This window comes from Fusarium vanettenii (assembly GCF_000151355.1).
Source record: "Fusarium vanettenii 77-13-4 chromosome 8 genomic scaffold NECHAsca_11_chr8_3_0, whole genome shotgun sequence".
Taxonomy (NCBI): Eukaryota; Fungi; Ascomycota; class Sordariomycetes; order Hypocreales; family Nectriaceae; genus Fusarium; species Fusarium vanettenii.
The window spans coordinates 711,734-737,760 of record NW_003315873.1 but is presented as its reverse complement, the minus strand read 5'-3'; the positions used below and the strand labels follow the sequence as shown (position 1 = coordinate 737,760).

The following is a 26,027-nucleotide window of genomic DNA, read 5'->3' as shown; positions in this document are numbered from 1 at the left end:
GAAACAGGTATTACAGCGATTTCAACTTGATGGCAACATTACTGACCAACGACTGGGCTCTTTGCACACCGATATGGGACAGCATTGAGCCCAAACGGCGGTGGCAAGACGTGGACATACAGCAAGCTTGAGGATGTCCCTTCTGGCGTGTTACCAGTTTGACTACCTTGGTCAAAGAAGCTTCTCATGTCGTTGAACAAAAGCGTTTGCCACTGGGAGCCAAGCAGGTTGCCGTCGTAATAAAGATGCTTGCAGAAGGACGGCTTCGGATATCCGCAGACAAGAAGCCGCATGATGGCGTGGCATAGCTTGTGGAATGTCAATTCAGCCTACGATCAATAGCGCCGTGTTCCTCCCATCTGCCCGTTGGACAAGGAGGCGTCTAGAATTGGGCCAAGAGGCTTGTTTATCATGGTCGGGCTTGATGCTTGACGAGAATGATGAACGCCAAGGCTTGATAGATCTGCCATGCTTAACGTTACCTTGTTCCAAGCCTTGCGAGAATCTCTTGCGTTTCTTGTTGAGATTTTTTGACAAGGGGAATTCTGCGATACCCATCCCTGTGATACTTTCCACAGCATTTCAGCTTTTTCACTTGACGGCGAAATGGTCCGAACACGGGCATCTTCGGAAGCCAGATTTTTCTTTTTCAGCTCTTTAGCCTGTGAGCAGGTGTATCCCTGACGATGCTTGGTGAACCGCGGATGCAATGCAATCGCCAGACCGCGCCGTCGGAATTGACCGCCTCCTCTAAGTGTTTGCTGCGATGCGATGCGGTGCAATTCAGGCTGCATGGAAGATATGCCGCCAAAGAGGCGGTATGCAAACCAAACCCCAGCCGCAGGCCAGATGCGTTTGGACCTGGGCCGTTCCCACTTGGTCGCATCTTGCAGAGCGCATAGTCGGGGAAAAGGTTGATCTGAATCGATTGGACCATCTGTTGGTGGTTATGTCTGCGTTCGTAGTAAGTTTGCGAGCTGGCAAAAGGTTCCTGACAGTGGCTGAAAGGTTGGGGAGCCTTTGAGGCGTAAAGGTTTCACGTGAGAGGGTGGCCAGCTGCCAGGGCGGCCAAGTCCCGACGGGAAAGGCTTTGAGACTTTGCGGGAAGGACAAGCAAGGCCGCAAGGGACCCGAGGGGCGTTTTTTGCCTTGACCCCTTCCGTCAAAGAGGCGAGGCAAGGGTGTAAAGGCTGGGCTGGGTCTATTGAAGCCTGAAGCTACTAAGGCGGACCGAAAGTGACAAGGGCGGGACTCGTTTCACCCGTCGCGTCGCAACAGAGTAAAGAAAGTCGTCAAGCGGCTGCCAGATCTTCAAGGACGTATACGAGCACATGGTCTGGCGATTCGACTCAATGGTTTGATGCGAGTGATCATGCGTGGCTTGCAAGGCCTTTGAGGGGTTTCAGTTGCGTTGCTGTTGACAACGAAGAGAAACAAGGTGATGAATGGAATGGATGACCGGGACGAGTTGAAACATCCCATGACCGACTGTCAGGTCGAGCCAACGACTTTCCAACGGCCAGCGAGGGAACCGCCGTGTCCGATAAACGGACGAGTGCTGATCTTACAAGGGCCCTCGACTCTTGCTTTTTCTTCTTCTCTCCCCAAGCCACGCTGAGAGACCGTCGTCAGAGAACAGAACGCCAAAAGCAACGGCAGAAGCAAAAAAGCGAGCTCGAGAGAGCAAAAAAGGTGACGACATGGGTATGTTTCCCCTGCCATGTCCCTGTCCGAAAAGGCGCCCCGCTCGCCGGGAGCCAGGGGGCCATGCTCCCCAGGATGACGGGAGAGTGCGTGATTGGTGGACGGGAGGGCTGTTTGCGCAGGAGGAGGTGATGGGAGGTGACGGGAGGGGGAAGTAGAGCTTGTTAGTGGAGGGGAGCCCGGGACAAGAGGAGAGTTCTAATTTTGATGTGACGGGCACGCGTTGGATGTGAGAGGACGCGATGCAATATCGACTGAGGGGTCATATTACATGGAGGAATGCATATCAGTCTCTCTATTCGATAACAATGAGCTGCAGATGCTAGGGGATATCTTGTTCTCCATAGAAACAGCCGTCAACAAACAACCAAGCACAGGCCAGATTTTGACCTGATGACCTACCGCAAGCACCTAAATCTCACTTCCCATGAAAGGAGAAGGACGACTCGCTCGTTGGACTATCGGTATCAAAATGACGACCCTCTCCTAGGTACCCAAGCAAGTCCAATTCAACTCCCGAGAGTACACAGCCCACTTCCTGAAACCCTCCCCCACTTCTCAGCCAGAGCGCGTCGCGTCAATCCATGTCGATCCTTTCAATCAATCCACGGAACGCGGCCGCGACCACGACCACGGGGCGGGCACTAACAGCAGCTACCGCGTCCCGCACAAAAATTTGCTAGTGGGTGCCTGACGGAGCTGCAGCGCTAATGCGGAGGCCCCTACCGTAGCACGATTCTCAGGTTCCAGTTCTTCCTCAAGCCCCCCTGGGTTTTATGCCAGGGATCGGTGGCATTGGAATGGATTGGCTCGCGCTCTTGGTTTGGGTTTGGCTTTGATTTTTGGCAGGACGGGAGGGAAGGGACGTACTGTCCATACAATATGTACGTATCACACATTGTCGCATCCATCCTTTCTTTTGCTTGCTCACTCTTCTCCCTCCCTACTCCCCTTTCTCTTTGTGATAATCCATCCTCCTTCTGCTTCTGCCCCAAGACAGTCACGTCCTAATTAATTTCCTGACTTTCAGATTGGCCCATTTCCTTTTCCTTCTTGGCTTGTCCTGTGCTGCGCTGCCTGTCTCGCTTGAGCGTCCTCCTCCACGTCACGTACCTTTTACTCTCCTCCTTGCGCCGCGACCTCTTTTCTCCCTCCCCACCAAACACGAGAAGACTACCCACCAGTCTCTCCCTCGCATCTTCATCCCCCGACCGGCTTTCCCGAGTCATTAGACCCTCCACCTTCTTCGACATCGCGTCTCCTTTTCTTCAAGAGATTCCTCGAGGTGCAACTTGAAACACCATCATTGCCTGACAACTTCGCTTCGCTTCGTGACCGAGACAAGAGACGTCACCTCTTCCGAGGAAACCACTGCCGACATTTGCGACACGTTTGGGTCTGTTTCGGCAATACTCGAGGAATACAATTCCTTTCTACTTCCCACATTGCCTTCATCAACCGGTCAACAGCCTTGAGACACGGACTAGCAGCATCAATTACACAATATCCTACCCATTACGCCTCCCGAGACGACACAGGCCATCCAGCACATTCCGCGATGAAGTGAACCAAGCTACTCCATCGCGATCTGGACCTTGGAGAAACGCGATCAACCTCGATATGCTACATAGACACGTATAATTGTGTGTCTGATCACCCATCCACCTCGAAACATCGATATCACATACAAAGACAACCCGTCTTGCTTGCCCGAGAAATCCAACGGCAGGCCTATTCTCGTACTCTTATACTCTTAATCACATAGTCAGCCCTTCGGCATTTCCTAATCATGGAACGACCTCCTTCGCGGTCTTCTTATGGGCGAACCGCCTCCCGATCTTCCACTAGTACCACCAACACGAGAGTCACTATGCATAGCACGAATAGCTCGACCTCTCACGCACCTCAGTCTCCTCAACTATCACACTCGCAACACTCACAGCACTCCCACCGATTCTACCATGCTGCTTGTCAACGACCTGCTAGCGCCACACCACGAACATCGGCTCGATTGACGCCGCGCCTAACGAGAGAATCTAGCAGCGAATCCACGCGCCAACCAGTTGTCTCATCTTTCCTCCAGGAGAGGCTTCAGAAGGAGCGTCAGGCCGAGATCGAAAAGTCATCGTCATGGTCACGAGCCAACACTGAAGCTAACTCTTCAGGCGAATTTGGCCAGGTCAGCCATGGCTCTCCTACTAAGCGTAGGGAGTCCGATGTGCACCGACCTCAGTCAGCCGCTGGAAGTGAGGCGTCTAAGAAGAAGGGGTTGGGGGTCAAGGACATGGAGACGGTAAGTTTTCCATTGCTTTCTGGATGAGCCTAGCTGACTAGTTTCGAGGTCATTTCTTCTCTTCACAAACAGAACTTTGATCTCAAGTTGGAGCTTTACCATCGTCGGGAACGACAGACGGCATTGGAAGATCAAGTCGAGATCCTGGAATCGGAAAAGAGAAGAGTCGACGAGATCAACGATAACCTTGTTCAAGAGATGGAGAAGCGTGACAAGGCCATTGAGGAAGCAGTTGCCATGATTGTGACGCTTGAGGCCAGGCTTGAGCAGTTTGCCCAAGAGCGAGCCATGGTTGAACAGATCGAGGCCGAAGGACAGTACATGGCGCCGGCGTACAACCCTTGCTACGAAGATCCCGTACCCAAGTCTAAGTCACCGGAACCCGTGAGACAAGGGGATGGTGCTAAGGCCATCACCCGGATGCCGAGCTTCTTGTCTGAGCGGAGCGAGAACACCGAGAACTTGCGAAACGTCTATCTTGGAGCTAGAGGCAGTGTTCTCAGCCTCCCACAAGTACCCGAAGGCGAGGGGAACTTTGAGAACGGTCCTGTGGGTAGCCCAAGTCTCAGCGTCTTGAGCGAGAGCTCCTTTGTGAGTGTGTACGGAAAGAAGGGACACGACATGAGCGTTCCCCAAGATGTGGAGGAGCCGCTGTCCCTTGATGGCGCTGATGGACTTTCGGCCAAGGTCGTTGCTAAGAGCATTCACCGGCCAAAGACATCTCTGGCCAAATCCCCTATGCCGCCAACTAACAGATCAGGTCGGTCGAACTCGCTCACCAACAACAAGCGTGGGCAGTTTGACTCTATCAACAACGTCATCATCGATCGGGGATCTCCCCTCCAGCAGATTGAGCGAGACTACTCTCAGAAGGGAGAAGGACGACCTCAGAGCCGGGACAAGGATGGCGCCAGTCTTTTCAATGGACGTGCTGCTATGTCGCCTAACCATCGACGTACCAAGGAGGAGAAGCGAGAGTCGCTTCGAAAGGTTTTGACTGATGCGCCTGGTGGTGTTCGGCTGCATGATCATGCTCTCCCACCAACGCCCGATACTATCTCGACCTCGACGCTGCGACGGTTCCAGAACTCCAATGAGACCTTGTCGAAGCATCCTACTATGAGACGAAGCCGTAGTGGTCTGTCCGATGCATCCGACGACGAAAAGGCGGATGTGCACTCCGGTGCTCGTCTTGAGCAACCTTCGCATGTTGTCAAGGCTTCAGCTAAGATCATTGAACTGAACAACAGTGCGTATCTGGAGAACCGCGGCAGATCGATCCAGCGTCCTCGTTCTGCTGATGAGACGACTGTATCTAACCGAAGAGGAAACGACTGGGACTCCGACTCTGATGACACGGACGTCGAGTCTCTCGAGTCGAGCCTTGATATTTGGATGCGCGAGAGCGCCAAACCGAATAGAAACAGAAACGGTGGACGCATCTCGCCCGATCTCTTTAGCTTCCCGTCAGGCGGAGCCAAGGGCGGCTGGGCGATGGATGCCATGTTTGGACCTGGCAACGGCTATTCTGGAGGCGTTAGCACCGGCGCTGACCCACAGAGAGTCATGGACTTGTTCGCTGTTCAGCAGGAATTGTTCTCATCGACGATTCCTCCACCGCCGCCTAACAGGCGGTCCAGCCTCAATGCCCAGACTGCAGCCAACTCCAAGGCTGCTTTTCTGTCGAAGCCATTGGTAAACGCCAAGGTCTCCAAGCCAAGTCGCCGAAGCCGTCACCAGAGGAGAAACAGCGATGATATCCAGATCAGAGCAGAGATGCAGACTCCGGTGCAGCCACTCCAGCCAGCGCCACCGGTCGGCGAACAGAAGAAGAACCATTACCCGCCAATCACGGGACAACAAGCTGTCCGCAACGGACTTACCAAGCTTTTCCGGCGATCGATTGGCGCAGGATCTTCCAACTCCACATCGGCACCGGCGCCGGCTGCGGCCCCAACTTCGGACGCGGCTCCTGTTGAGCAGACCAGCGTCGAACACCCCAACATTAATGGTGCGACGGTGGTTCCACCGTGGATGACTCGGACTGGAGTAGTGGATGATGACCGCGACAGCGCAACGCCTCCACCGATTATGCGGAACCCTCGCCACGGCCGACATGTCTCTGTTGAACTGAGCATGGCGGACGACTCTATCTTGAGTCAGGATTCGGCAGCACCGGGTACGCCGTTGACAGCGGCTCCGGGGCATGACAAGGGGACTCCCGAGTACATTGCGGACAGCCCCAGAGTGGCCTCGGCAGGGCCCAGGAGAAAGTGGTTGCCAGGATTTGGAAGGGCAGCGGGAAAGAACAAGAATTAGGAGATCTGGTGTCAGCACAGAGTCGCTTTTGCGTTGAGGATGATGTTTGCAGAGCGTCAAATTGTAAATTAACAAAATAACTTCGGATTGGTCAGGGGGGTTGCAGTCGGAATGCACCCAGGCGTTGGATTGTATCATACCCAAGGGGGGAAAACTCAATTTGCTTATGGGAGGGGACACAATGGGAGGCTAGGTCAGGGGAGACACTGGTTTAAGGTTGGGGACAGGTTTGAGGTTGGGACATATCGGACATCAATGAGGTCAATCTGACCTGGAAGCGAGCTAAGCATAAATTGGTAGCATCAATTCAACTGCTGCCAAGGCAGCGCGATTACTTGAATGGTCATGGCTTGCGGGAGAAACATGTCACAGCACAAGAGACAGGAGAAATGAGTCGAGGTGAAGTTTTATTGAGTTCCCTTTTGCGAGTTCCCATTCACATCGTTGACCAGACCAGTCCATCCATGCACCAGGCAACCCGTGCCATTGTCAACGAAAACCATGCGCGTCCCGTATGTTCGTGCCGATCGAAAACTGTGTCCGAGAAGAAGAGTCCCCATTCAAGAGGCCAAAAAGAGTGTCGAGGGGAGAGACCGTTTAGGCCCAGTCCCAGGTGGTGGTGGTGCGGCCGATGCTGAGAGCACCGATGCCCTGCTGGAAGGCAGTGGGCGAGAGATCGATGTCGTTGTAGGCGCAGCCCTCGCAGCGGTCAACGACCTTAACGGTGACCTCGCCGGCGGCGCCCTTGACCTTGATGCTCTTGCCGCAGGGCTTCTGGGCGTCGAAGAGGGCAGCAGACATGGCGACGACCAGGTCACCATCGCCGTGGGTCTTGCCACAGGCGCCAAGGCCGGGGTGGTAGTAGGTAGCTTGACCCTCAGCGCGAGGAACGACGGCCGGGGCGGCGCTGGCGAGAAGGGGGAGAGCGAGGAGAAGAGCGGAAGTGAACTTGGCGAACATGTTGACGGTTTGTTTGCGTTGATGGGGTATCTTGAAAGTTTGTCGTTTGAAGAAGAGAGTGAAAAGCTTTCCTGCTCGAGAGTTGTCGAGGTTGCTTTGTGAAGAAGAGAAGGCTTTGGTTGTGAAGGAAAGGAAGAAGCTTGAAGGCTAGCTTGCAAAGCTTGGTTGTTGGTTGAAGGAAAGTGAAGAGTTGCTGGTGTGTGATGATGAAGAAGAGAAGAAGAAGAGGAGGGCCTCGAGGAGGAGAAGCGGTCTTCTTATACCTGAGATGGACCGGAGTGACAGTGAATCATGGTCGTGGACCGGCGCCTGAGGCGAAACCGCCATGGCACTGACAGAGCGAGACCACACATCCACACACGAAGAGAGGGAAACAATAGCCTGCATGAATAAGTGGTGCTCTCTCTTGACTTGCCCCGTCTCCGCCTCGGTATACCGACCAACTGGCTAGCGTGCAGTCCTGCAGGGGGAACAACAGCGACTTGCAGAACTCGGGGGTGGGCCGGATCGGTACCGTCTGAGTCGAGATTGGTCCTGAGAATCGTGAGAGAGATGGGATGAGTCTACGGGATGGAGCGGTTTGATCCTACGGGTACGGGGAACAGGGGGTATGTTGAGGCTCACGGGAGGTCCTTGTTTCACATGGGGATTTTGTTTCAACCAGCTTTCATGGGACGACTATTGGAACTGTTTCGAACACTAGAAGAGAGAAAGAAGAAAAAAACGCAAGCGTTTGGGTGCGTGGCAAAGGTACGTCAGCAGTTTGACGGGATGTGGGTTTTTTTTTTCGTGTGACCTTTTGTTGTGGACTTGACAGCAAAGGGCGGGGGAGAGAAGAGAGAGCACAGCATGGAGGAGAGAGCGACTTCCGAGAGGTTCATCTCGGGATGGACCTTGTGTGCGTTGGATGGGCAGGGATGGGATGTGTTGTCGATCTAGGGCTGTGAAGGAGGGACGCAACGTTGCGAGTGTCTTTACATGAGGCATTGTTTCGAAAGAGGAAGTTGGATATTTCATTGAGATCCTTCAGTGTTCAATTTCATGCTCATGATTCGATCAGGCTTACGTTTGAGCAGATTCAGGTACCAGGCACGGGCGGGCAGTGGCTTTGAGAAAGGTGGTGAGCCATTTCTCTCATGATGACTGCAGGCGTCTTACTGGCGTCAGGGGAAGAAAAGGCAAAAGTGCAGGTTTTGACTGGATGAATACTACCTTGGCACGTGTACCTTTTACACCGCTGTCCAATGCGAGGACACATGGCGTGAGAAGTACATCTCGTCTGGGACTTTGGTTGAGTAAGAACATGCAGAGACCAAGAGTTTGAAGTATGAATCGTAAGCTCGAATCTAGACTTTTTCAACAGAAGCGGTCGCTCTTCTTCCTTCTCCGCTCGCAAAACCCGTAGCCCAGTCGGGTCATCGACCGATCCCCCCCCTCCCGTCTTTGTCACCCACCACCCAAACGTGTTCCAATAAGAGACAAGATTCCCCTCGCGCGGCTTTTTCGGAAAGAGCCTGCGTCGGTAGCGGCGTCGGTTCCTGGCATGACGGGACCAGGGGAGCAAATAGGCGCGCGCGAGAGTTGGTTGCGCGTACATCCAGGAAACATGAAACGCGGGCTGGTGGGCGGGCGGCTTACTGGCGGAGTGTGTCTTTCTTGTACGGCTGACCAAGAGAATTCACGTTTCGGATACTGTGTTGAGGGGAGCGTTGGTTGGTTCTTTGGGTTGGACGGGAGGGTGACTGTCGTGGTTTTTGTGTTACGTGGGCGTTCTTTGAGGGAGATGAGAGTCGGGATCTTGGAGAGGAGGGGAGAGCGGAGGGTGTTACTTCTTGACGTCTGTAACTTGAGTTGAGTTGATGCGCCATCGGAGAGATCAACTAGATAGATACCGTGTGAAGAAAAGATCATCTAGTTATCGCGACAAAGGAGTTGTTCTAGCTGACGATCTCCCGAACTGACTCTCCTACATATAGACAAGCTCATCCCCAAGCCATTCATCACTGGCGGAACACCGTCCTCGCACCGACTCACAAACCCCGTGCCGATTCCGAGATCAACATGGATCCATCACCCGTTGTGCGAGGCTTTCTCGGAATAGCAACAAGGGCCTCGAAATGACAACCCCCTTTTGTCTGCATTCTCGTGAACCCTTTTGAGTCTCGTAAAACGCCATGATCGCTCAATTTGGGACTCTTGCGCTGGGGTTTCGAGTCGTTGCTGGGAGGTTGGACGGGTATAAATTGCTGCTTTGGATCGTCTGCGTGTGAGAATGAGCGGGAAGTATTGTCAACCTCTCTTTGAGTGCGGGAGGTGATTCGCAACTGGTTGAAGGCTCAGATCTCAATCACCGACACCATGGCCTTTCTATCTCTCCTTCTAGTCCTTGCCTTTTACTCAGGTCTCGGCCTGGGGAGTCCCTTCTACGGTCCTCCAGACGCTCTCACGTCTTGCCTAGCTGCAGAATCGGTCCCCCACGCAGCAAAGAACTCGAGCCAGTGGATACAAGACACCAAACCATACAACCTTCGTCTAGCATACGTCCCCGAAGCGGTCGCGATCCCGACAACCATCAAGCACATCCAGGATGCAGTCAAGTGCGGTAGACAATATGGAGTAAGGGTCAGCGCCAAGAGCGGAGGGCACAGCTATGGATCATTCGGCTTTGGTGGTGAAGATGGCCATTTGGTCGTTGTCATGGACGCCATGGACAAGGTCACTCTAAACAAGGACATGAGTTGCACCATTCAGGCGGGTGCACGACTTGGCCACGTCGCCAACGAACTGTTCAACACACTTCGCAGAGCTCTATCCCACGGGACCTGCCCTGGGTAAGGGCGACACTTGTCCCTTTGTTACGCAACTGACAAAACGCAGTGTCGGCATCACCGGCCACGCCCTACACGGCGGTTACGGCATGTCGTCTCGAACCTACGGTCTCACACTCGACCGCCTCGTCGGAGCGACAGTGGTGATGGCCGACGGATCGATAAAATACAGCTCGGAGTGGGATACGCCCAGCTTTCACTGGGCACTCAAGGGAGCCGGGTCTTCGTTTGGCATTGTCGCTGAACTCGACTTTATGACATTTGCTGCACCTGAAGTGCTCACGTCTTTTAACATCGACCTTGACTGGAGTGAAGAGGAAGCGGTTGAGGGGATACTGGCTTTTCAGGAGTTTGGAGTCAACGCCCCGAGGGAGTTGAACATGCAGATCTTTATGGGGCCGAGAGGTCAGGCGATACAGGGCCTTTATCATGGCAGCTTGGAGGGCTTGAATGCGGCTTTGCGACCGCTTTTAGGAGAGGTTAACGCGCAGGTGTCAAAGACGAACACTATGAATTGGATTGAGAGCGTGGAACATTTCGCTGATGGTCAGCCACTTGTGCAGAGGCGTCCGTATGACAGGGTGAGACTTGAACCAACACTTTGCGATCGAGGCTGACAGTGTGATAGCACAGCACGTTCTACACGACCAGTCTTTTGACACATGCTCTCACAAGACACCAAGTCGAGTCTCTCGTTAACGCTCTTTTCACGAACGCCAAAGACCCCTCGGCGCGAAAATCGTGGTACCTCCTCCTCGACCTCTTTGGCGGCCCCAACTCGGCCATCTCGGAACAGTCCCCCTCCGACACAGCATTCCCTCACCGCGACAAGCTTCTCCTCTACCAATTCTCCGACGGCGGCTCCAACGGGTCATACCCGCCCGAAGGGTTCGATCTCCTCCGAAGGTTCAGGGAGAGCGTCACGTCAAGCATGGCGGACGGGAAGTGGGGCATGTACGCGAATTATCTGGATACGCAGTTGGATGGTGACACAGCGACGAGGTTGTATTATGGGGGCAATTTGGAGAGGTTGAGGGCGTTGAAGAGGGAGTTTGATCCTGATGATGTGTTTTGGAATCCGCAGGGTATCAGGCCGGCTTAGGGCTGAGCGTGGGGATGCGGTGGGATGGGGTCTCTTTCGGTGTCTATAGTTTGCGATTACTGTGATATGTTTATAATAGAAACTCATTATTTGACTGACTTGGATTGGTTCCTAGACACTTGCCACGCCTATCTATTATTGAGCAGCCAAGTTCTCCGTCCCGATGTAGCTGATGCCATACTCAGGTCTCCCGCCCTGGCAGCGCGCCTTCGGAACTTGACCCATTATTCAGCTCAATGGTTTAGCATGCGCCACAAACGAAACCAACAGGTCCCGTGATGTCTATGCCATTGCGAATACTGGCTGGACTTTTGCAATTGTCCGTTGCTGGAGATTACGGAGATTGGCGGCATCGCGGCTGCGCTTCCGTTTTAGGAAGTAGATCTCTGGTTGGTTGAGATACCCTGCCGCGTCAACCAAACAATGAGTCTGGTTTGGTGATGAGTGCTAACATCGATGAAAAAGCTTCAATTTATCGGGGTTAGGTAAAGTCCGTGGAAATGTTTAGCTGAGAGTCTAAGATATGTAGAAGTGAGAGAGGGGGTCTGAGGGTATATAACCGCAAGAGTCTGCGATCGAGTTGGGGGAATATGTTGAGTAAGAAGTGACCATTATCACATCTATTCCCGCCCAATACTTTTCCAGAACAACTCAAAGTATCCATATCAAAATGACCTTTTGGAACTTTGTCCGCGCGCAGTGGACGTACCTCCCCCTCGTCCCCACCGAGGCCACCGTCACCGGCGGAACCTACATCGTGACAGGCGCAAACACCGGCCTCGGCTTCGAGTGTGCCAAGACATTGGCCAAGCTTGGAGCAAAGACAATTGTCCTTGGTGTTCGATCGATCGAAAAAGGCGACGTAGCAGCTGCAGCTATTGCCAAAGAAACTGGTCGAGAAGGTGTTTGTCAGGTTTGGCATCTTGATCTCGCCTCTTTGGACTCTGTGGAGGAGTTTGCAAAGAAGCTTCAGACTTTGGATAGGATCGATGCATTGATTCAGAATGCATCTGTTGCGCTTGCTGATTTCACGCTCTCCCAAGGAGTCGAGACAACCATCACTGTCAATGTCCTTAGCACAATGTTGCTTGCCATCAGGGCCATGCCAAAACTTCAAGAATCTGCAAGGACGTTTTCGATTAACCCACACTTGGTTATCGTCTCGAGTGTGACTGGCTTTCAGTGTGAGGGGGTTTTGGAAAAGCACAGTGGTGATCTGTTTGAGGCCTTGAGTACCAAAGAAGCTGACATGGTTGGTCGGTAAGGGCTACAAAATCCAACTTGGGAGGTAACTTGGCTGATCATAAACAGCTACCCCCTGAGCAAATTGCTGCAAATATACGCCACACGCCATCTAGCATCACTCCTCCCACTATCTGAGACGGGGGTCATCATTAACATCCTGAACCCGGGCCTCTGCAAGACAGAACTCAACCGCAACGCACGTGGGTTTATGAAGTATCAGATTCTCATATTGAGGCTGTTCCTTGGGCGGACCCCTGAACAGGGTAGCCGAACTCTTTTGCACGCCGCAGTGGCGGGGACGGAGAGCCACGGGAAATATGTATCCGACTGTGAGATTAAAGAGTGAGTGATCCCTCGGTTAGATGAGAGTAGAATGCTAACTTTGTGATAGATATCTGGCCCCTGGATGGGTGTCTGGCGAAAGTGGGTTGCACATGCAGCGAAGGGTTTGGACGGATTTGCTCAAGAACTTGAATGTGAGGGGGCATCATGTAGAGTCTCTCTAGGGTGGGAAAGTGTGCTGTTGGTTTTTTCTCCGGCAAGGGTCCTCTTTACTACGTCGTAATCTATTCATTAGTTGAAAGTTTCAGTCAAGGCCAACTCCGACTACAACACCATCACACGGGCTTCAGGGGTTATGAAGATAATCTTTGAATTCTGTATCCCATACTGGACAGGCTAGAGACGTTGAGAACCCTTTACTTTTGTTACATCCTCGAGTCAACGCGGCCAGGCACTTGTGCGAGCGTCCCTTTCCCAATGGGCTGAAGCATGTCAAGGTTGAACATGGTAAACAGTGAGCCCCTATGCTTAATGTCCCCCTTGAAAACTAACAAACACATTTCCTCCTGGCTGGGTAACTCTAAGGGGCCTCTTGATTATTATTCATACCTCCTGGTCGAGCATGTTCGGACGAAGTGACGCACGAGATCAGCAACTATTTCCCCCAAGTTATGGAGAGTCATCTCCCGGGCCGCGGACCTACCGCCAGCCAGGAAACCGGGCTTCGATCTCCTAGATGTCGATCAACTCTAGTTCATGCCAAGCGCCCCCACGAGAGGACCACGTGGGGCTGCCGTTGTTGACTCAAAGACAAGCCACGATCCAGGAAGAAAAGCAATATAGATATGAGGCGTGATCTAATGGGAATGGAAGAAGAATGAAAGGCTGGGCTGGTAAACGTTGGGAGGATGGTTGAGTAGCATTGTGCCCAACGTTCTAGAGTACCATCGTGGTGTTGCATCTTGACCTGCAATCACAAAGGGGGATCAGCAGTGCTCTTCTATACCCGCTCGACCGACTTGTTTCGGCTTTGGAAAATAAAAGAACGGCTGTTTGTTAGTCGCGATGATCAAAGAATAGGGTGACTGCCGAGCAAACAAGCGGAAAAGATCGACAGGGCAGCTAGTGCGTTGAACAAGGGTATCTCGAGGCGGTCTCTTCCCCAGCCACTGTTGCATAACATGGGTTCATTTCACTGCCAAGGGGTAATGACGTCTTGGGGACTGGGGATGGTTGCACTCAATGGGGATTGACAGGAGGTTGTGTTGCAACGTTGAAGCTTTTCGAAGGAAGGGGGATATGATGATGTGCAGTCAGCGGAAAGTTCCGTTGCTGTCTGACAGAAACCGACGAGTCCGAGTTGGGAACCATTGAAGAAACATAGACGGCATCACAGATAATACCTCGGAAACTTGAATACTGGGAGAAACTCTTGCTCGAAATTCACAATCAGTAAACCATTTACCCAACCGGATTCCTCAAGACCCCATTTCTTGTCGATCGAAGCGAGTCGGGGGCAACACTAGTGAAGCCCGGAACTCTGCGCTAGAGTCGTTGGTGAGAGAGCGATCGGCAAAACCACCAAAGCGGAGCATCTCGAACTGACAATTTGAGGTCACTGCTACCCTTTCGCCATGGCCCAGTGATACTACTCTGAAAAGTGTATATAAACATCTCTTGATTCCGCCATTTACATCACTCTCTCATCATCCTCATCCAGCTTTCAACTCTTACAGCTTCGGCCCAATCACACTCTTTTACCACCCACACTCTTTTTTAAACAACCACACTCTTTTAACAACTCTTTTAATCTTTCAAAATGAAGGCTACTTTCTTCTCCGTCTTTGCTCTGGCCATCTCGGCCATTGCTAGCCCCGTTCCTCAGGTCAACGGCGCTGTTGGACAGGTCAACGGTGTTGTCAAGTCTACTACCGACGTTGTCACCAAGAAGGTTGGCGTCAAGCAGATTGTCGATGAGGCTACTTCTGCCAAGCGTGCCATTGCCGACCCTCAGATCTTGATCACTACTCTCAAGACTACTGTCCACAAGGTCAACGGCCAGACCACCGGCATCAGTATGTGACATGCACCCACCGCATGAATAGTATTAGACTAACACATAATAGACGAGATCGTTGAGAAGGTCAAGGCTGGTGCCCTCACCAAGGATGCCGCTGCCACCCAGGCCGTCCCTATTTTCGAGGCCGTCCACTTCGAGCTCACCGAGGTCGTCACCAAGCTCACCGGTGCCGCTGGCCTCAACGTCCCCGACGTCGATGTCGACACTGTCCTCAGCCTCGTCGTCGTCCTCGTCTCCGACGTTCTCACCACCGTCAAGACTCTCATCACTGAAATCGGTCTCCGACCCCAGCTCATCTCCATCCTTCACTCCGTCTTCACCATCCTCGCCAAGGTTCTTACTCTTGTCATCGGCATCGTTGGCGCCATCGTCCCTGGCCTCCTTGCTGCCCTTACTCCTCTCCTCGCTGGCCTCAGCAACGCTGTCCTTGCCCCCGTCCTCACCCCCATCACCGCTTTCCTTGCCGGCATTGCTGCCGCCTAAAAAGCTCATGTCATGAGAGCATCTTGCATGGGAGGGTGTCTGAGTTCCTGTACATTTTGGCCCATGGGCTGTTTCTGAGGAAATATTCTCTATTATTTGTCAATACAATGATATGAAACTTTGACCCAACACTTGCACCATTCCATGCCATGATTGACCGCTAGATATAGTCATCCTTCGACCAGTAAGCTTCAATGATTCGTGAGGTAGTCCCTCAGACTTTGTGCCTAATAGTCTAGCGAAGGTAATCCTTCTCAACTGAACGCATGTGGTCATCTCCCTGGAGTGCAAAGATCTCAGATACCGGAGTTATCTCCTCTTCCACTCGACCAATACCTCCGTCTTCAAGGATGTGTTTAAACGTGCGTCTCATTGACGCCACGGCTGCTCTAACAGCATGATTACCACAGATGATCAGTCCAACCTTGTCAAGTGCTGCCACCTCGGCGAATGATAGTTGCGGGTAGCTAGTTGGCACTATTACCAGGGGCACAGTCCCCGTCCAAGCTTTGCAAAACGACAGGATCTCATCTGGTGTTTTTTGCTTGCTGTGAACTAGGACCGTATCTGCCCCAGCTTCAGCGTAGGCCATAGCACGCTTTATGGCTTTTTCCTCTCCCAATCCAGCGATCAATGCCTCTGTCCGGGCAATGACAAGCACCGGGCTGACTTTTGCCGCAGCGATCTTACCCTGGAACTCTGGGATAGAAACCAGGGCGTGTCGGCCTCCAGCCCGTAGGCTGCTGTCTTTGGGAAATGCCTTGTCTTCGATGACGACGGCCGTTGCGCCCGCTGCAGCAAAGCGAGGAACGGCGTAGGCCACGTTGACCGCGTTGCCAAAGCCTGTATCAAGGTCGACAATGAGAGGGAGGTTCTGAACCTCGCCCATTGCGCGCGTCATCTCAAGGATGGTGCTCATGGGTAAGATGCTGGCGTCGGGCACAGCGTATGAAGCTGACAGTTCAAATCCACTGACCCAGACTGCCCCGAAGCCAGCTTCTTCTACCAATTTGGCGCCGAGCGGACTATGAGCGGCCATGGCAATTGCTGGCTTGGCTGTGTTTAGTCTCTCGCGGAGAATGTCGACTTTGGATTGGGTTGCTGACATGGCGATGTTGATCGAGGAAGATTGTGGCTGGTGTTGGTAGAGGTGCTGTGAGTGTACGGACATGAGTATTTATGAAAGGCGAAATGAAGGTGAATTATCGAATCAAAGAGTTGCTCAGATACCGGGCATGGATGAATCAGCTGACGTGCCTTGAATGCAGCTCGGATTATCAAGTCCGAGCAAAGCCAAGAAGGATCGCCGAGATCGGGGAGAGACGAGTGATTCACACCAAGACTTGAGATGTTTCATAATATATCTGATCATCATACGTTCTGTCTCTGTATTATCAATACTGTTCTGTCCTGCCCTCTGTACTATACCACAACTGCCGTGCATACTTGTCCAGACGTTGCGGGAGCCACAATGTGTTGTGCAAATTCTCGACGTAGTCTTCAACCGAGCGAATTTCTGGTCTATGGGTCTCTAGTGTGTCGAGGTGTATTCTGAAGAAATATTCCCTGTAGGCAGCCTGATGACTTGAAGAAAGCACAAGCAGAAACGCAAGCCATAGATCCAGTCCGGCTGCCCTCATGGTGGGCCAAACTTTCGGATCGGACACCAGATCTTGGATATCTGATAAAGGCATGGGAATGTTATCCAGGAGCTGGCCGTTGTTGCTGATGAAGAAGATGAGCACTGCTGTAAACAACGCCACTAGATGATCCGCATTTGATGCCCCATAGGATGCTTCGTACTGCCATCGTGGGAACATTTCAATGGCTAAACCGTATAAACCCTGGACACCTAGCAAGTCCCACTTGTAACTGTCAGGCTGACGAAGCCAGGCGGATGTATCCTTCAAGAGGCAGTCGACAGTTACCAAGAACTCGCGGAGCCCGTGATGAATACCGGCCTTGCACCAGCTGGAGGCTTTGACAGTCAATTCGGTAAAAAAGAATGAAGACTCTGGGTAGCTGTAGATCTGTTTCATCAACCCTCTGGGTAGTGCCATTTTCGTCTGTAGTCCGATGTTCCCTGACGTGGGACCACTGTACGGCCCAAGAATTAGCTATGCTATGAGGGTTTGACAAAAGAGAAATGAACTTGCTCTGCGAAATTTGGCTCGACCCTCTGACGCCGATCGTCGAAAGAGACCTGAGAATCACCCCGCAGAGAAACCATTTGCCTAAGGCCATCAATATGAGCCTTGAGTTGGGTATAATCCGGCTGCAGTGCTTTGTTCCCAGAGTGTGAGAGAGAAGAAAGGAACAGGGTTTCCTCAAAGCAAATGAGATTGTATACGGCCGTGAGATTCTCATTGCATGTTGCTTCATCAGAGTACTCCAGACTTCGCCGCATCGCCATTATGGCGAGAAGTCTTTGGCGTTCAGCAAATCTGACGTAGTAGGGTACATCTGGACGTGCCATGGATAGTCGAAGCGCCGTGAATGCCAAGATGGCATGCGTAGACGCGGCATGATTGAAAGAAGGCCTGATCCAGTCGTTCTTGAGTTGCTCATGCGCAATTTTGGACATGTTGGCTGCGGATACAGGGCAAAGAATCGAGTCAACTGCGATACAAGACTCAGCATTATGCTAGGCGCGGCTGCACCTGGGTGTTGGGGCTGGGGGGAGGGGGGTATGTCACGAACAGTATGTCAACAAGGTATGGATGTCTTTATCGCTGGCACTGGGGATAGAGACCCCTGGCTGCTTCGGGGATGTACTGTGTAGAGAGCTTGCAGCCCAGAAGTCCAGCAACACCTCCGATGCTTGTCTTTCCCCTGTCTTGAGGCTCCGAGGCTGGCCATCTTGGTCTGTCTGTGAGCGGAGCACTTGGCCTTTAAGCGGAACCACCGCTGTGCTTCTCGATGCCCTCTTGGCCTTTCTCTTGTCTCGGGGCTTTGCACTTTTGGTGGACCAGGAAGACCCAGCCCGTACATTGCCAGTTACAAAAGACCGGCCTTGCCGGGAGATGGCGGAGGTGGATGGATTGCTGACGCTGACAAAGTGAAAAGATCGAGGCTCGGAAGCCATCGTGGAGAGATAATTTCCCAGATGGGGAAATGCTAATGGTTCATGCAAAGGGATGTGTTTAGGCAGGCAAGTGAGATTGAGGAGAGATCAGATGAAGCCGACAGGAGGCATGGGAAACCCCGGTCGGACGGTTGATAACTCCCCGACCTTCAATAAGCTCTGGGGGTTTGGATCACTCGCTTGCCAAGGTCATGGCTTCTCTGTGGTTGGCTTGAAACCCTCCGAGCCACCACATCGGAGGCTTTCGAGTCCAGGGATCCATCAAGCCGTGGTACAATTTGTAAGCTGGAACTAAATACTAAGCCGTACTAGGAGAATGCTAATTGCGTCGAATTGTAGATGCACTATTCCCTACTGGGAAAATGCTAATGTGATTGCTTCTATGGGAGAGTATCAGACGGGGAGGGGATCGTGTGTCGCGGTGATGATGTGAAGGTGCACTGAAGAAAAATGGAGGCGTTAAGAATTCACTAATTCCATTACTTACTCCTCCAATATCTACTTAAGAGCCTCTTTTATCGTTGGTCTTTCTTCTGCAAGTTCCACCTAACCCATCTCTCACATTGCGTTTGCTGGGAGTTCCGGTTTACATGCAGAGCAGTGCGACATTAATGTTAGCCTACGTTCACTGGTAAGTGAACCATTGATGCAGAAAAGGAGCTACTGAATACTAATACCTCTTGAGATTGACAACATGGCATCTGTCATCGGCCGGCTTGTGGGAGCCTTCTACCCAACTGTGGTAGCTAAAAGTGACGATGCTATCAAACTTGGCATTCTTGGTGCTGCAAACGTTGCGTAAGGACACACCGACTTGGATCAAACCTGAGATCGAAAGCTAACAGAAACCAGCCACATGTCCCTCTTGACTCCCGCCAAGTCGCACCCCGAGATTGTTATCCAGGCTGTAGCTGCCCGTGACCGCAAGAGGGCTGAAGAGTACGCCAAAGCTAACGGTATCCCAGAGGTCAAAGATTCATATCAAGGTGTGTTTTGAAGCGATCCCTGCCCATGGCATAGTCTTATACTTTGACTAGAGATGCTTGACGACAAGAACATTGACGCCATCTACATTCCTCTCCCCACTTCGTTCCACTACGGGTGGGCTGTTCGCTGCATCAAGGCCGGCAAGCACGTACTGGTTGAGAAGCCATGCGTATCTAACGCCCACGAAGCCGAGAAACTCTTCAACCTACCCGAGCTCTCTCAGCCCAATGCTCCTGTCATCCTCGAAGCCTTTCACACCCTGTTCTACCCCTCATGGCAATACTTCCTATCATTTGTCAACTCCGAAGAGATTGAGCACATTCACTCTCAGTCGATGCTTCCGTGGTACTTTACAAACAAGGATGGCATCATCTTTGACTACAACCTCGCTGGTGGTGCGATGATCTGCATGGGCACTTACAACTTTGCTGCCATTCGTCAACTTTTTAGAGCCGAGCCAGTTGAGTGCCTGAGCTGTGACACGCAGACATTCCCAGGAGAAGGACGCGATAAGTGCGACATTGCGTTCAGAGCAAGGTTTCGCTTCCCTAAAGGGGCCATCGCCGAGACCGAGAGTACGGTTCGTGGAAGCAGCATTTGGACCCCTTCAAGTGTGACTGTCACGAACAAGGAAGTCATTGTCTCTGACAAGTCGCTCCCAAACGGACAGGAAAAGGTTCTTAAGCGAGAGTTGACACTCTATGGGTTCCTCTACGGCATCGTCTGGCACCGCATAGACATCGAAGACAGATACACCATCCGCTCCAACGGCAAGGTGATCAAGACATGGGAAGAGAAGAAGTCTCATAAGGCGTATACCTTCAAAGAGGCGGGCGGCAAGTTTGCCGACTTTCCGGGCGAGGACACTTGGATCTCGTACCGACACATGCTTGAGCAGTTTGTCAACAAAGTCAAGGGCCGTGAGACACAGACTTGGGTGTCTGGAGAGGATTCGATTGGGCACATGAGGATGATTGACATGGCTTACGAGAAGAGCGGACTTGGCATCCGGCCTACTCGGAAGTACGAGTAGACGATTTGTAACAATTTGGGTATATAACTTTCACTTCTGCTATTGTAATTGATTTCCTTTTCTGTCCTGTCTGTAGTTCACATGGGCATTGTTAATCCCTGGTGACTGGTATTGCGAGATGTCCATTTCACGAGTCTGTAAACACACCATTGGTAGTCTACCCCTATCTTCTCATAGCCGCCCTTGCTTGATGTTGATACTTGTTAGACTCTTAGATGATAAGTTTAAGGCGGTGTTAATATGTAGCAGGAGTAACGCTCAGGCGACCACCATCTGCGATAACACAGTTGCCGCTACAGTAGGCTCCCGCCCGCGAGGCCAAATATAACAACGGACCCATAATGTCTTCTGGTCTCCCGGCTCTCTCAGCCGGGATCTGATCCAAAGGAAAGGCTCCTTCGGCAGTGGGATCATCACCCTTGATCAAGCTCTCTGTAAGATCTGTCGGAAACACTGTAACTGTCAGACATGGCTCTTGAGATGTGAAAGAATACTCACAGCCTGGGCAGAGAATGTTGGCTCGAATTCGGTACGGCACTAGGTAAGTGACTAGAATCTTCATCATCAGAGTTGTGGCACCCTTGCTGGTGCCGTACGCAAAACCTGCTGTAATCTTTCTGTTGAAGCTTCCGATGCTGCTGGTTGCGATGACTTGACTCCTGCCACCCTGGTAATTGGACTTCTTGTTGCCTTCATCTAGGAGCCCGAGAAAAGCAATGGTTGTGTAAAACACGGCGGTGCAGTTGACATGGTAGGTATTTGTGAAATCCTCCATTGGGATGTCGAAGAGAGTCTCTTGGAGCTGAGCAATGCTGGCCCCTGGAGGCACGTTGCCAGAAGGACCAGAGATGCCAGAGTTGGCGACAAGCAGGTTGATATATCCAACGTCTTTCTCGATGAATGCCACAGCGGCTTTGAGGTTGTCTCGGTTCGTCACGTCGCACTGGACTGGAATGACATTGTCAAGGCCCTGAAACGTATTAGCAGGTTTGCACTTTTCGGCTAACATGGAGTAGACTTACAATGTCTTTCACTGAGCTTTCCAATACTTCCTTTCTCCTCCCGATGATGTAGACCTTCTTTGCACCGTTTTCAGCCAGGGCACGAGTCATGAAGAGTCCGAGTCCTGGGGAAGTTCAGTCTTGGCACATTCGAAAAAAATCGAGACTGTAATGACCACATTGTAGGAATGACTGAGTCAAGATATTGAGAGGGAATTTGACGCACCACTGCCTCCACCTGTCACCACGGCCACAATGCCGCTGACATCAAAGAGGTTGGTTGACGAAGTGGATTTACTCATTGCTCAAGGTAGAGCGGCTTGGGAAAAGAAAGAGGCCAGTGTTCGAGATCAACACAAGTGACGATAAAGGCAAGGACAGCTGGTATTCTTCATAATAGTATGTCTATATATCTGCATAGTGGGATCGCGGTAAACTACCTCATCAGATGGTTCCGTGGTGGAGGAGTGGGGCATGATTGTCCGGATGGTGGATTAGGAAGGCCAAGACTGGACATGCTAATCTCGGGATGAATCAAAATATCGGAGTAATTGTCCGGTTTAAATACGAGTTACCCGATGAGGGAGTGGTGACGGGTCATGGTATTGACTATGTTGTGACTGGAAGCGTCGCCTTTGGTGTAGCAGAGTATCTCGCATGTGTCGTCTTGTTTGTGGCTGAATTGCCCAGAACATGCCGAGAACAGTAAGACGTGTTGTCTTATTGCCCCCTCTGCCGGGGTAGGGGATATTTCAAGTTGTAGAGCTTGGCTGTGACCCAGAAACTTGATCAAACCTACTGCCTGTGCCCAATAGCCCTGTTCAGTTCGTACACATCCCAGTAGAATGGCTGGATGGAAGTAATGACCCCAGCCTCCAGATCAACCTTGATAACCTGGCACAGTGGGAAATACAGATCTTCACCCGTCTTCCTAACCCTCAAGTGCAGGTTTCCAAGCGAAACAATGCGTTCTGACCCCTCCCTTTCAAAGATCTCGGGATTCTGCACGTCGACGATGTCAAAGTGGTCGGCCATGCTCTTGGCCCAATCCAGGAAGCCCTGGGGTCCTTTGAAGGTTCCTGCGTAGGGAAGTCCGGATGATTGCTCGAGGTTGACGTCTGGTGATAGTGTGGCAGCCATGCCGGCAAAGTCTCGCTTTTCGGGCGGGGCAGACATGTAGATGCGTTCTGCTGCGTAGAAGGATTCGAGGATTGAGCGTGCCGTGTGTTGAGTAGACATTTTGGGTTATGCTTTGCTTATTCGTCGATTTGATGAGATGAGAAGGCTGACAACGATGGGAGTTTGGATTGTAATTGAGGACTTTAAGTAGGCAGCCTGACAAGTGTTTATAACGTTGAATACGGCTTGGCCCACATACAAAGAATTTGTCATCATCATTCCATCTCCATTTCAAATCTTCATCTGAATAGGTATCTCCAAGGGGTTATCGGGGCTACATTTCTGTGCTCCGGCGGAGTTTCCGTCACGAGTTCCTAATGCGGCAATTTCACACCGGAGTTCTCGGAGTTGACCTACAAGGCTGCAACGACATTTATCTTTTATTATTAGTCATGAGGGTAGGAATTAAGAAACGAAAAAAAAAAGAATAGACTATATCTGAGAAACCATTGCTTTTATAGTCTTTAGTATCGCTGTTTGAACAGCGACAAATGGGAAGAAACCCCCCGTTGAAGTATATCAACGGACCTACTTGTCTTATTAATACTTTAAGCCTCGAAAGTTAAGATGTCGCAGTGCGCCAGTAGATTCTTGAGAGCCCCCCTCAGATACAGCCAACATGAATGGTAGAGAAGGATGTAGGACTAAATACAAGGCAGACAGTGCAACCAGGCGAGGCGTTCTTCGACGCTGTTCATTGGCTCACTGTTGTGCAGTCATCCAACATAGCCTCTTCCAAGGCAGACAATCTGCAGGAGCTGAAAATCCCGTCAAAAGCGCTCAGCTCTGACTCCCCCCCTCTCATCTCCATTCGTGAAATATCTCATGCTCTAGACAGAACTGATCTGGAAGACATGGCTCAAGACACACGCGACAGACCTAAGAATCCTCATCTTTGCGAAAACTGCCAGATATGGGACAGTGTTGACTCTTACGCCCAATGGTGGCCTTATCCCGAAGGCTTTAAATTTCTCCAGAATGCACCGGAAAGCGTCCAGTGCATGATTTGCAAAGCGGCCACTGCAGCAATCGCCGCTCGCGTCTCGCAGATGAATATTCATCGATCCTCGCAGGTTCTCTTTCGCAACAATGGGCCGTACTTTTTGGATCACGATACAGGGGACCCATCGGGCGCCATCTCGCATCGCATCGACACATCGGATCCATCTGAGAGCATCGTTCGCCTTCTGATGGGCTTGGTAGTCAAGATAGAACCAACGGCCTCAACAGTGCCCACCACAGCTCAAGGTGAGCAGACAGAGTTCGAAATGACGCCTCAGTTTTGTCTGCGGTATGGACACAACGGTCCACATTCCTATCTGAAGAGCGTAAAGCCATGGGAAGTTCCCTTGTTTGATATTTCGCTGTTAAAACAGTGGCTTCAAGGCTGCGCAAAGATTCATGGGGTAGAGTGCAGAAGGAACACTCAAACCCAGCTTGGTGAGTAGCTTCTTCTTGGCGTGAAAACCGAAGTCTGTTGAGCCATTGGCTGACATTATGATAGATGAACTGCCTCGAGAGTTCAGAGTCATCAACTTGAACACAATGAATGTGGAAGTAGCGACATCTGCATTGACCTATGTAGCACTGAGCTATCAGTGGCCGCCGGAAAAGGACTCTGAACGTGTGCAGCTTGAGAAGGGCAATCTTGAAACTCTGGAAAAACTAGGTGGTCTCGCTAAGATTGCTTTGCCTCCCATTATCACGGACACGATGCTGCTCTGCAAGCAACTGGGCGAGGAATATCTCTGGATCGACCGGTTCTGCATCATCCAGGACGACCCAGATTCGAAGCACGGCCAGATACGCGGCATGGACAGGATCTATCGATGTGCAAACTTTACCATCATGGCAGCTCTTAGCGGACAGGAAGCATGGGGACTTCCGGGCCTCGTCGGTCGACCAAGAGTTTCATCGGTCTACAAGCCAGCTCGTGAACTCGAAGGGGAGTTGAGGGAGATTAAGCCAAGAGGGCTATCTGCTGCTGAAACTTCCACCTGGAACACCAGAGGATGGACTTTTCAAGAAAGAGTCTTGTCCACCCGCCGTCTCTATATCACTGAGCATCAAGCCCTATTCGAGTGTTGCTTGGGATGTGCAAGCGAGGACCTTGCACATTACCCACCCCACCGAAGAGCCAACATGGGCATGTCAGTAAGCAAGGACGAGGCCCCGGAGAATGAGTTCAGGGAACTTCCTGGGTTCTACAGGTGGCCTGAGTACGGCAGAGGCGTCAACTATCACATCACCGACAACACATCTGTGCAAGACTACTTTGATTGGGTGGCAAACTACACTTCGCGACAACTCTCTTTCGGCTCCGATGTCTTGAATGCCTTTTCCGGCATTGGGAACATTCTTGGTCAAGTGCTAGGATCTCGCCTCATCTTCTGTCTCCCGGAGAAGTTCTTCGTGCAGGCTCTGATGTGGACTGCCGCTGACAACATCGAGATTAGGACTGGCATGCCTGCGAATCTTCCAAGCTGGAGCTGGGCAGCCTCCCCGAGTAAGGTGGACTACGAGTGGATCACAGAAGATAAGGAAGATTGCCTTCGTGTCATCAGCCTTGTTTACTTTTACCTTCAAGATGCCAAGGAAGGTCTTCGGAGAGTCGGGGCACAGGAGTGGTGGGTGGAGGCAGAAGTGGCTATCGAGGACTTCAGAAACAGAGACGATGTACCGCCTGTCGAGAATATCAGCAAAAAGTACCTCCCAGGCCATCAGAGAACAAGCTCGACGTGGCGAGAGTGCCCTCACAATCCGTGGCAGACACTACTTCACACCACATTGGACCCAGAGGCTTGCAAAGTCGCTTCTGGGCTCCCTGGCTGTTTGGTGTTCAACACCACCGTGGTTAAAGTGATGCTGGGTCGACAGTCTTACACTAATTCCCGAGGGGAATTAATAGAACAGATGTTGATTTTGGATTCCAATGGGGGGCGGATAGGCATGATCAAGGGAGCGTTGCCTCAGAGTCAAAAGCTCACAGAGGAAAAGCAAGAGGTCATTGTCATCTGTGGCGCTTTGGCGGGCTCGTCCGCTCGCAAGATGTCGGCCCAGTACTTCCGCGATTTTGATCAGTGGCAGTTGCATGTCATGATGGTTAAGAGAAGTGGACCAAGTTCGTGTGTTGTTCGCCGGTTGGGAGTTGGCTATGTGGGTGCGCACAAGTGGAAGGGTTGTGCTCCGACGTGGGAGACGATTGTGCTTTGCTGAGGAGCTACGCTGCGTTTTTCGCGATGAATAAATGCGTGTGCGAATATGGTGGGCGGATCATGAGCTGTGGAATGATGAACTAGTCAGCTTTTTCCGGTGGGCATCTCAGAGCGATACTGTCTGGAACCTGTTGATTTAAAGCGATTGTAAGTAGTTGATCCGGTTACACTTATGAAGGCTTCTTGAGAAACCCGCTGCCAAAGCCATGGGTTACAGTTGGAATTCCATCT

At 51.7% G+C, this 26,027-nt stretch overlaps 10 protein-coding genes across 10 annotated transcripts; 6 read left to right on the top strand and 4 right to left on the bottom strand.

Moving 5' to 3' along the window:
• Positions 1 to 3,493: 3,493 nt before the first annotated feature.
• Positions 3,494 to 6,654, top strand: NECHADRAFT_101424 (uncharacterized protein; the record flags this gene model as incomplete). Its single annotated transcript, XM_003048527.1, has 2 exons — positions 3,494 to 3,997; positions 4,070 to 6,654. The coding sequence occupies 2 exons, from the start codon at positions 3,494 to 3,496 to the stop codon at positions 6,314 to 6,316; spliced, it is 2,751 nt and encodes a 916-aa protein (XP_003048573.1). The 3' UTR covers positions 6,317 to 6,654.
• Positions 6,655 to 6,919: 265 nt separating this feature from the next.
• Positions 6,920 to 7,234, bottom strand: NECHADRAFT_9829 (uncharacterized protein; the record flags this gene model as incomplete). Its single annotated transcript, XM_003048337.1, has 1 exon — positions 6,920 to 7,234. A coding segment is annotated over one exon (315 nt), but the record flags the coding sequence as incomplete, so codon positions are not given.
• A 2,400-nt stretch (positions 7,235 to 9,634) lies between these two features.
• Positions 9,635 to 11,206, top strand: NECHADRAFT_47477 (uncharacterized protein; the record flags this gene model as incomplete). The annotated part of the gene is made up of 3 exons (XM_003048526.1): positions 9,635 to 10,107; positions 10,154 to 10,685; positions 10,733 to 11,206. 3 exons carry the CDS (start codon positions 9,635 to 9,637, stop codon positions 11,204 to 11,206), a joined length of 1,479 nt encoding a protein of 492 aa, XP_003048572.1.
• A 670-nt stretch (positions 11,207 to 11,876) lies between these two features.
• On the top strand, positions 11,877 to 13,251 carry NECHADRAFT_84147 (uncharacterized protein; the record flags this gene model as incomplete). Its single annotated transcript, XM_003048525.1, has 4 exons — positions 11,877 to 12,466; positions 12,518 to 12,793; positions 12,843 to 12,927; positions 13,129 to 13,251. 4 exons carry the CDS (start codon positions 11,877 to 11,879, stop codon positions 13,249 to 13,251), a joined length of 1,074 nt encoding a protein of 357 aa, XP_003048571.1.
• Positions 13,252 to 14,552: 1,301 nt separating this feature from the next.
• Positions 14,553 to 15,296, top strand: NECHADRAFT_84146 (uncharacterized protein; the record flags this gene model as incomplete). Its single annotated transcript, XM_003048524.1, has 2 exons — positions 14,553 to 14,808; positions 14,860 to 15,296. The coding sequence occupies 2 exons, from the start codon at positions 14,553 to 14,555 to the stop codon at positions 15,294 to 15,296; spliced, it is 693 nt and encodes a 230-aa protein (XP_003048570.1).
• Positions 15,297 to 15,531: 235 nt separating this feature from the next.
• On the bottom strand, positions 15,532 to 17,880 carry NECHADRAFT_84145 (uncharacterized protein; the record flags this gene model as incomplete). The annotated part of the gene is made up of 4 exons (XM_003048336.1): positions 15,532 to 16,449; positions 16,527 to 16,638; positions 16,743 to 17,413; positions 17,449 to 17,880. 4 exons carry the CDS (start codon positions 17,878 to 17,880, stop codon positions 15,532 to 15,534), a joined length of 2,133 nt encoding a protein of 710 aa, XP_003048382.1.
• A 1,195-nt stretch (positions 17,881 to 19,075) lies between these two features.
• NECHADRAFT_84144 (uncharacterized protein) lies at positions 19,076 to 20,401 on the top strand (the record flags this gene model as incomplete). The annotated part of the gene is made up of 3 exons (XM_003048523.1): positions 19,076 to 19,179; positions 19,234 to 19,367; positions 19,419 to 20,401. The coding sequence occupies 3 exons, from the start codon at positions 19,076 to 19,078 to the stop codon at positions 20,399 to 20,401; spliced, it is 1,221 nt and encodes a 406-aa protein (XP_003048569.1).
• Positions 20,402 to 20,636: 235 nt separating this feature from the next.
• Positions 20,637 to 21,704, bottom strand: NECHADRAFT_95809 (uncharacterized protein; the record flags this gene model as incomplete). The annotated part of the gene is made up of 4 exons (XM_003048335.1): positions 20,637 to 20,854; positions 20,900 to 21,371; positions 21,424 to 21,527; positions 21,629 to 21,704. The coding sequence occupies 4 exons, from the start codon at positions 21,702 to 21,704 to the stop codon at positions 20,637 to 20,639; spliced, it is 870 nt and encodes a 289-aa protein (XP_003048381.1).
• Positions 21,705 to 22,197: 493 nt separating this feature from the next.
• On the bottom strand, positions 22,198 to 22,641 carry NECHADRAFT_47380 (uncharacterized protein; the record flags this gene model as incomplete). Its single annotated transcript, XM_003048334.1, has 1 exon — positions 22,198 to 22,641. One exon carries the CDS (start codon positions 22,639 to 22,641, stop codon positions 22,198 to 22,200), a length of 444 nt encoding a protein of 147 aa, XP_003048380.1.
• Positions 22,642 to 23,200: 559 nt separating this feature from the next.
• Positions 23,201 to 25,797, top strand: NECHADRAFT_84141 (uncharacterized protein; the record flags this gene model as incomplete). Its single annotated transcript, XM_003048522.1, has 3 exons — positions 23,201 to 23,207; positions 23,245 to 24,021; positions 24,086 to 25,797. The coding sequence occupies 3 exons, from the start codon at positions 23,201 to 23,203 to the stop codon at positions 25,795 to 25,797; spliced, it is 2,496 nt and encodes an 831-aa protein (XP_003048568.1).
• Positions 25,798 to 26,027: the final 230 nt, after the last annotated feature.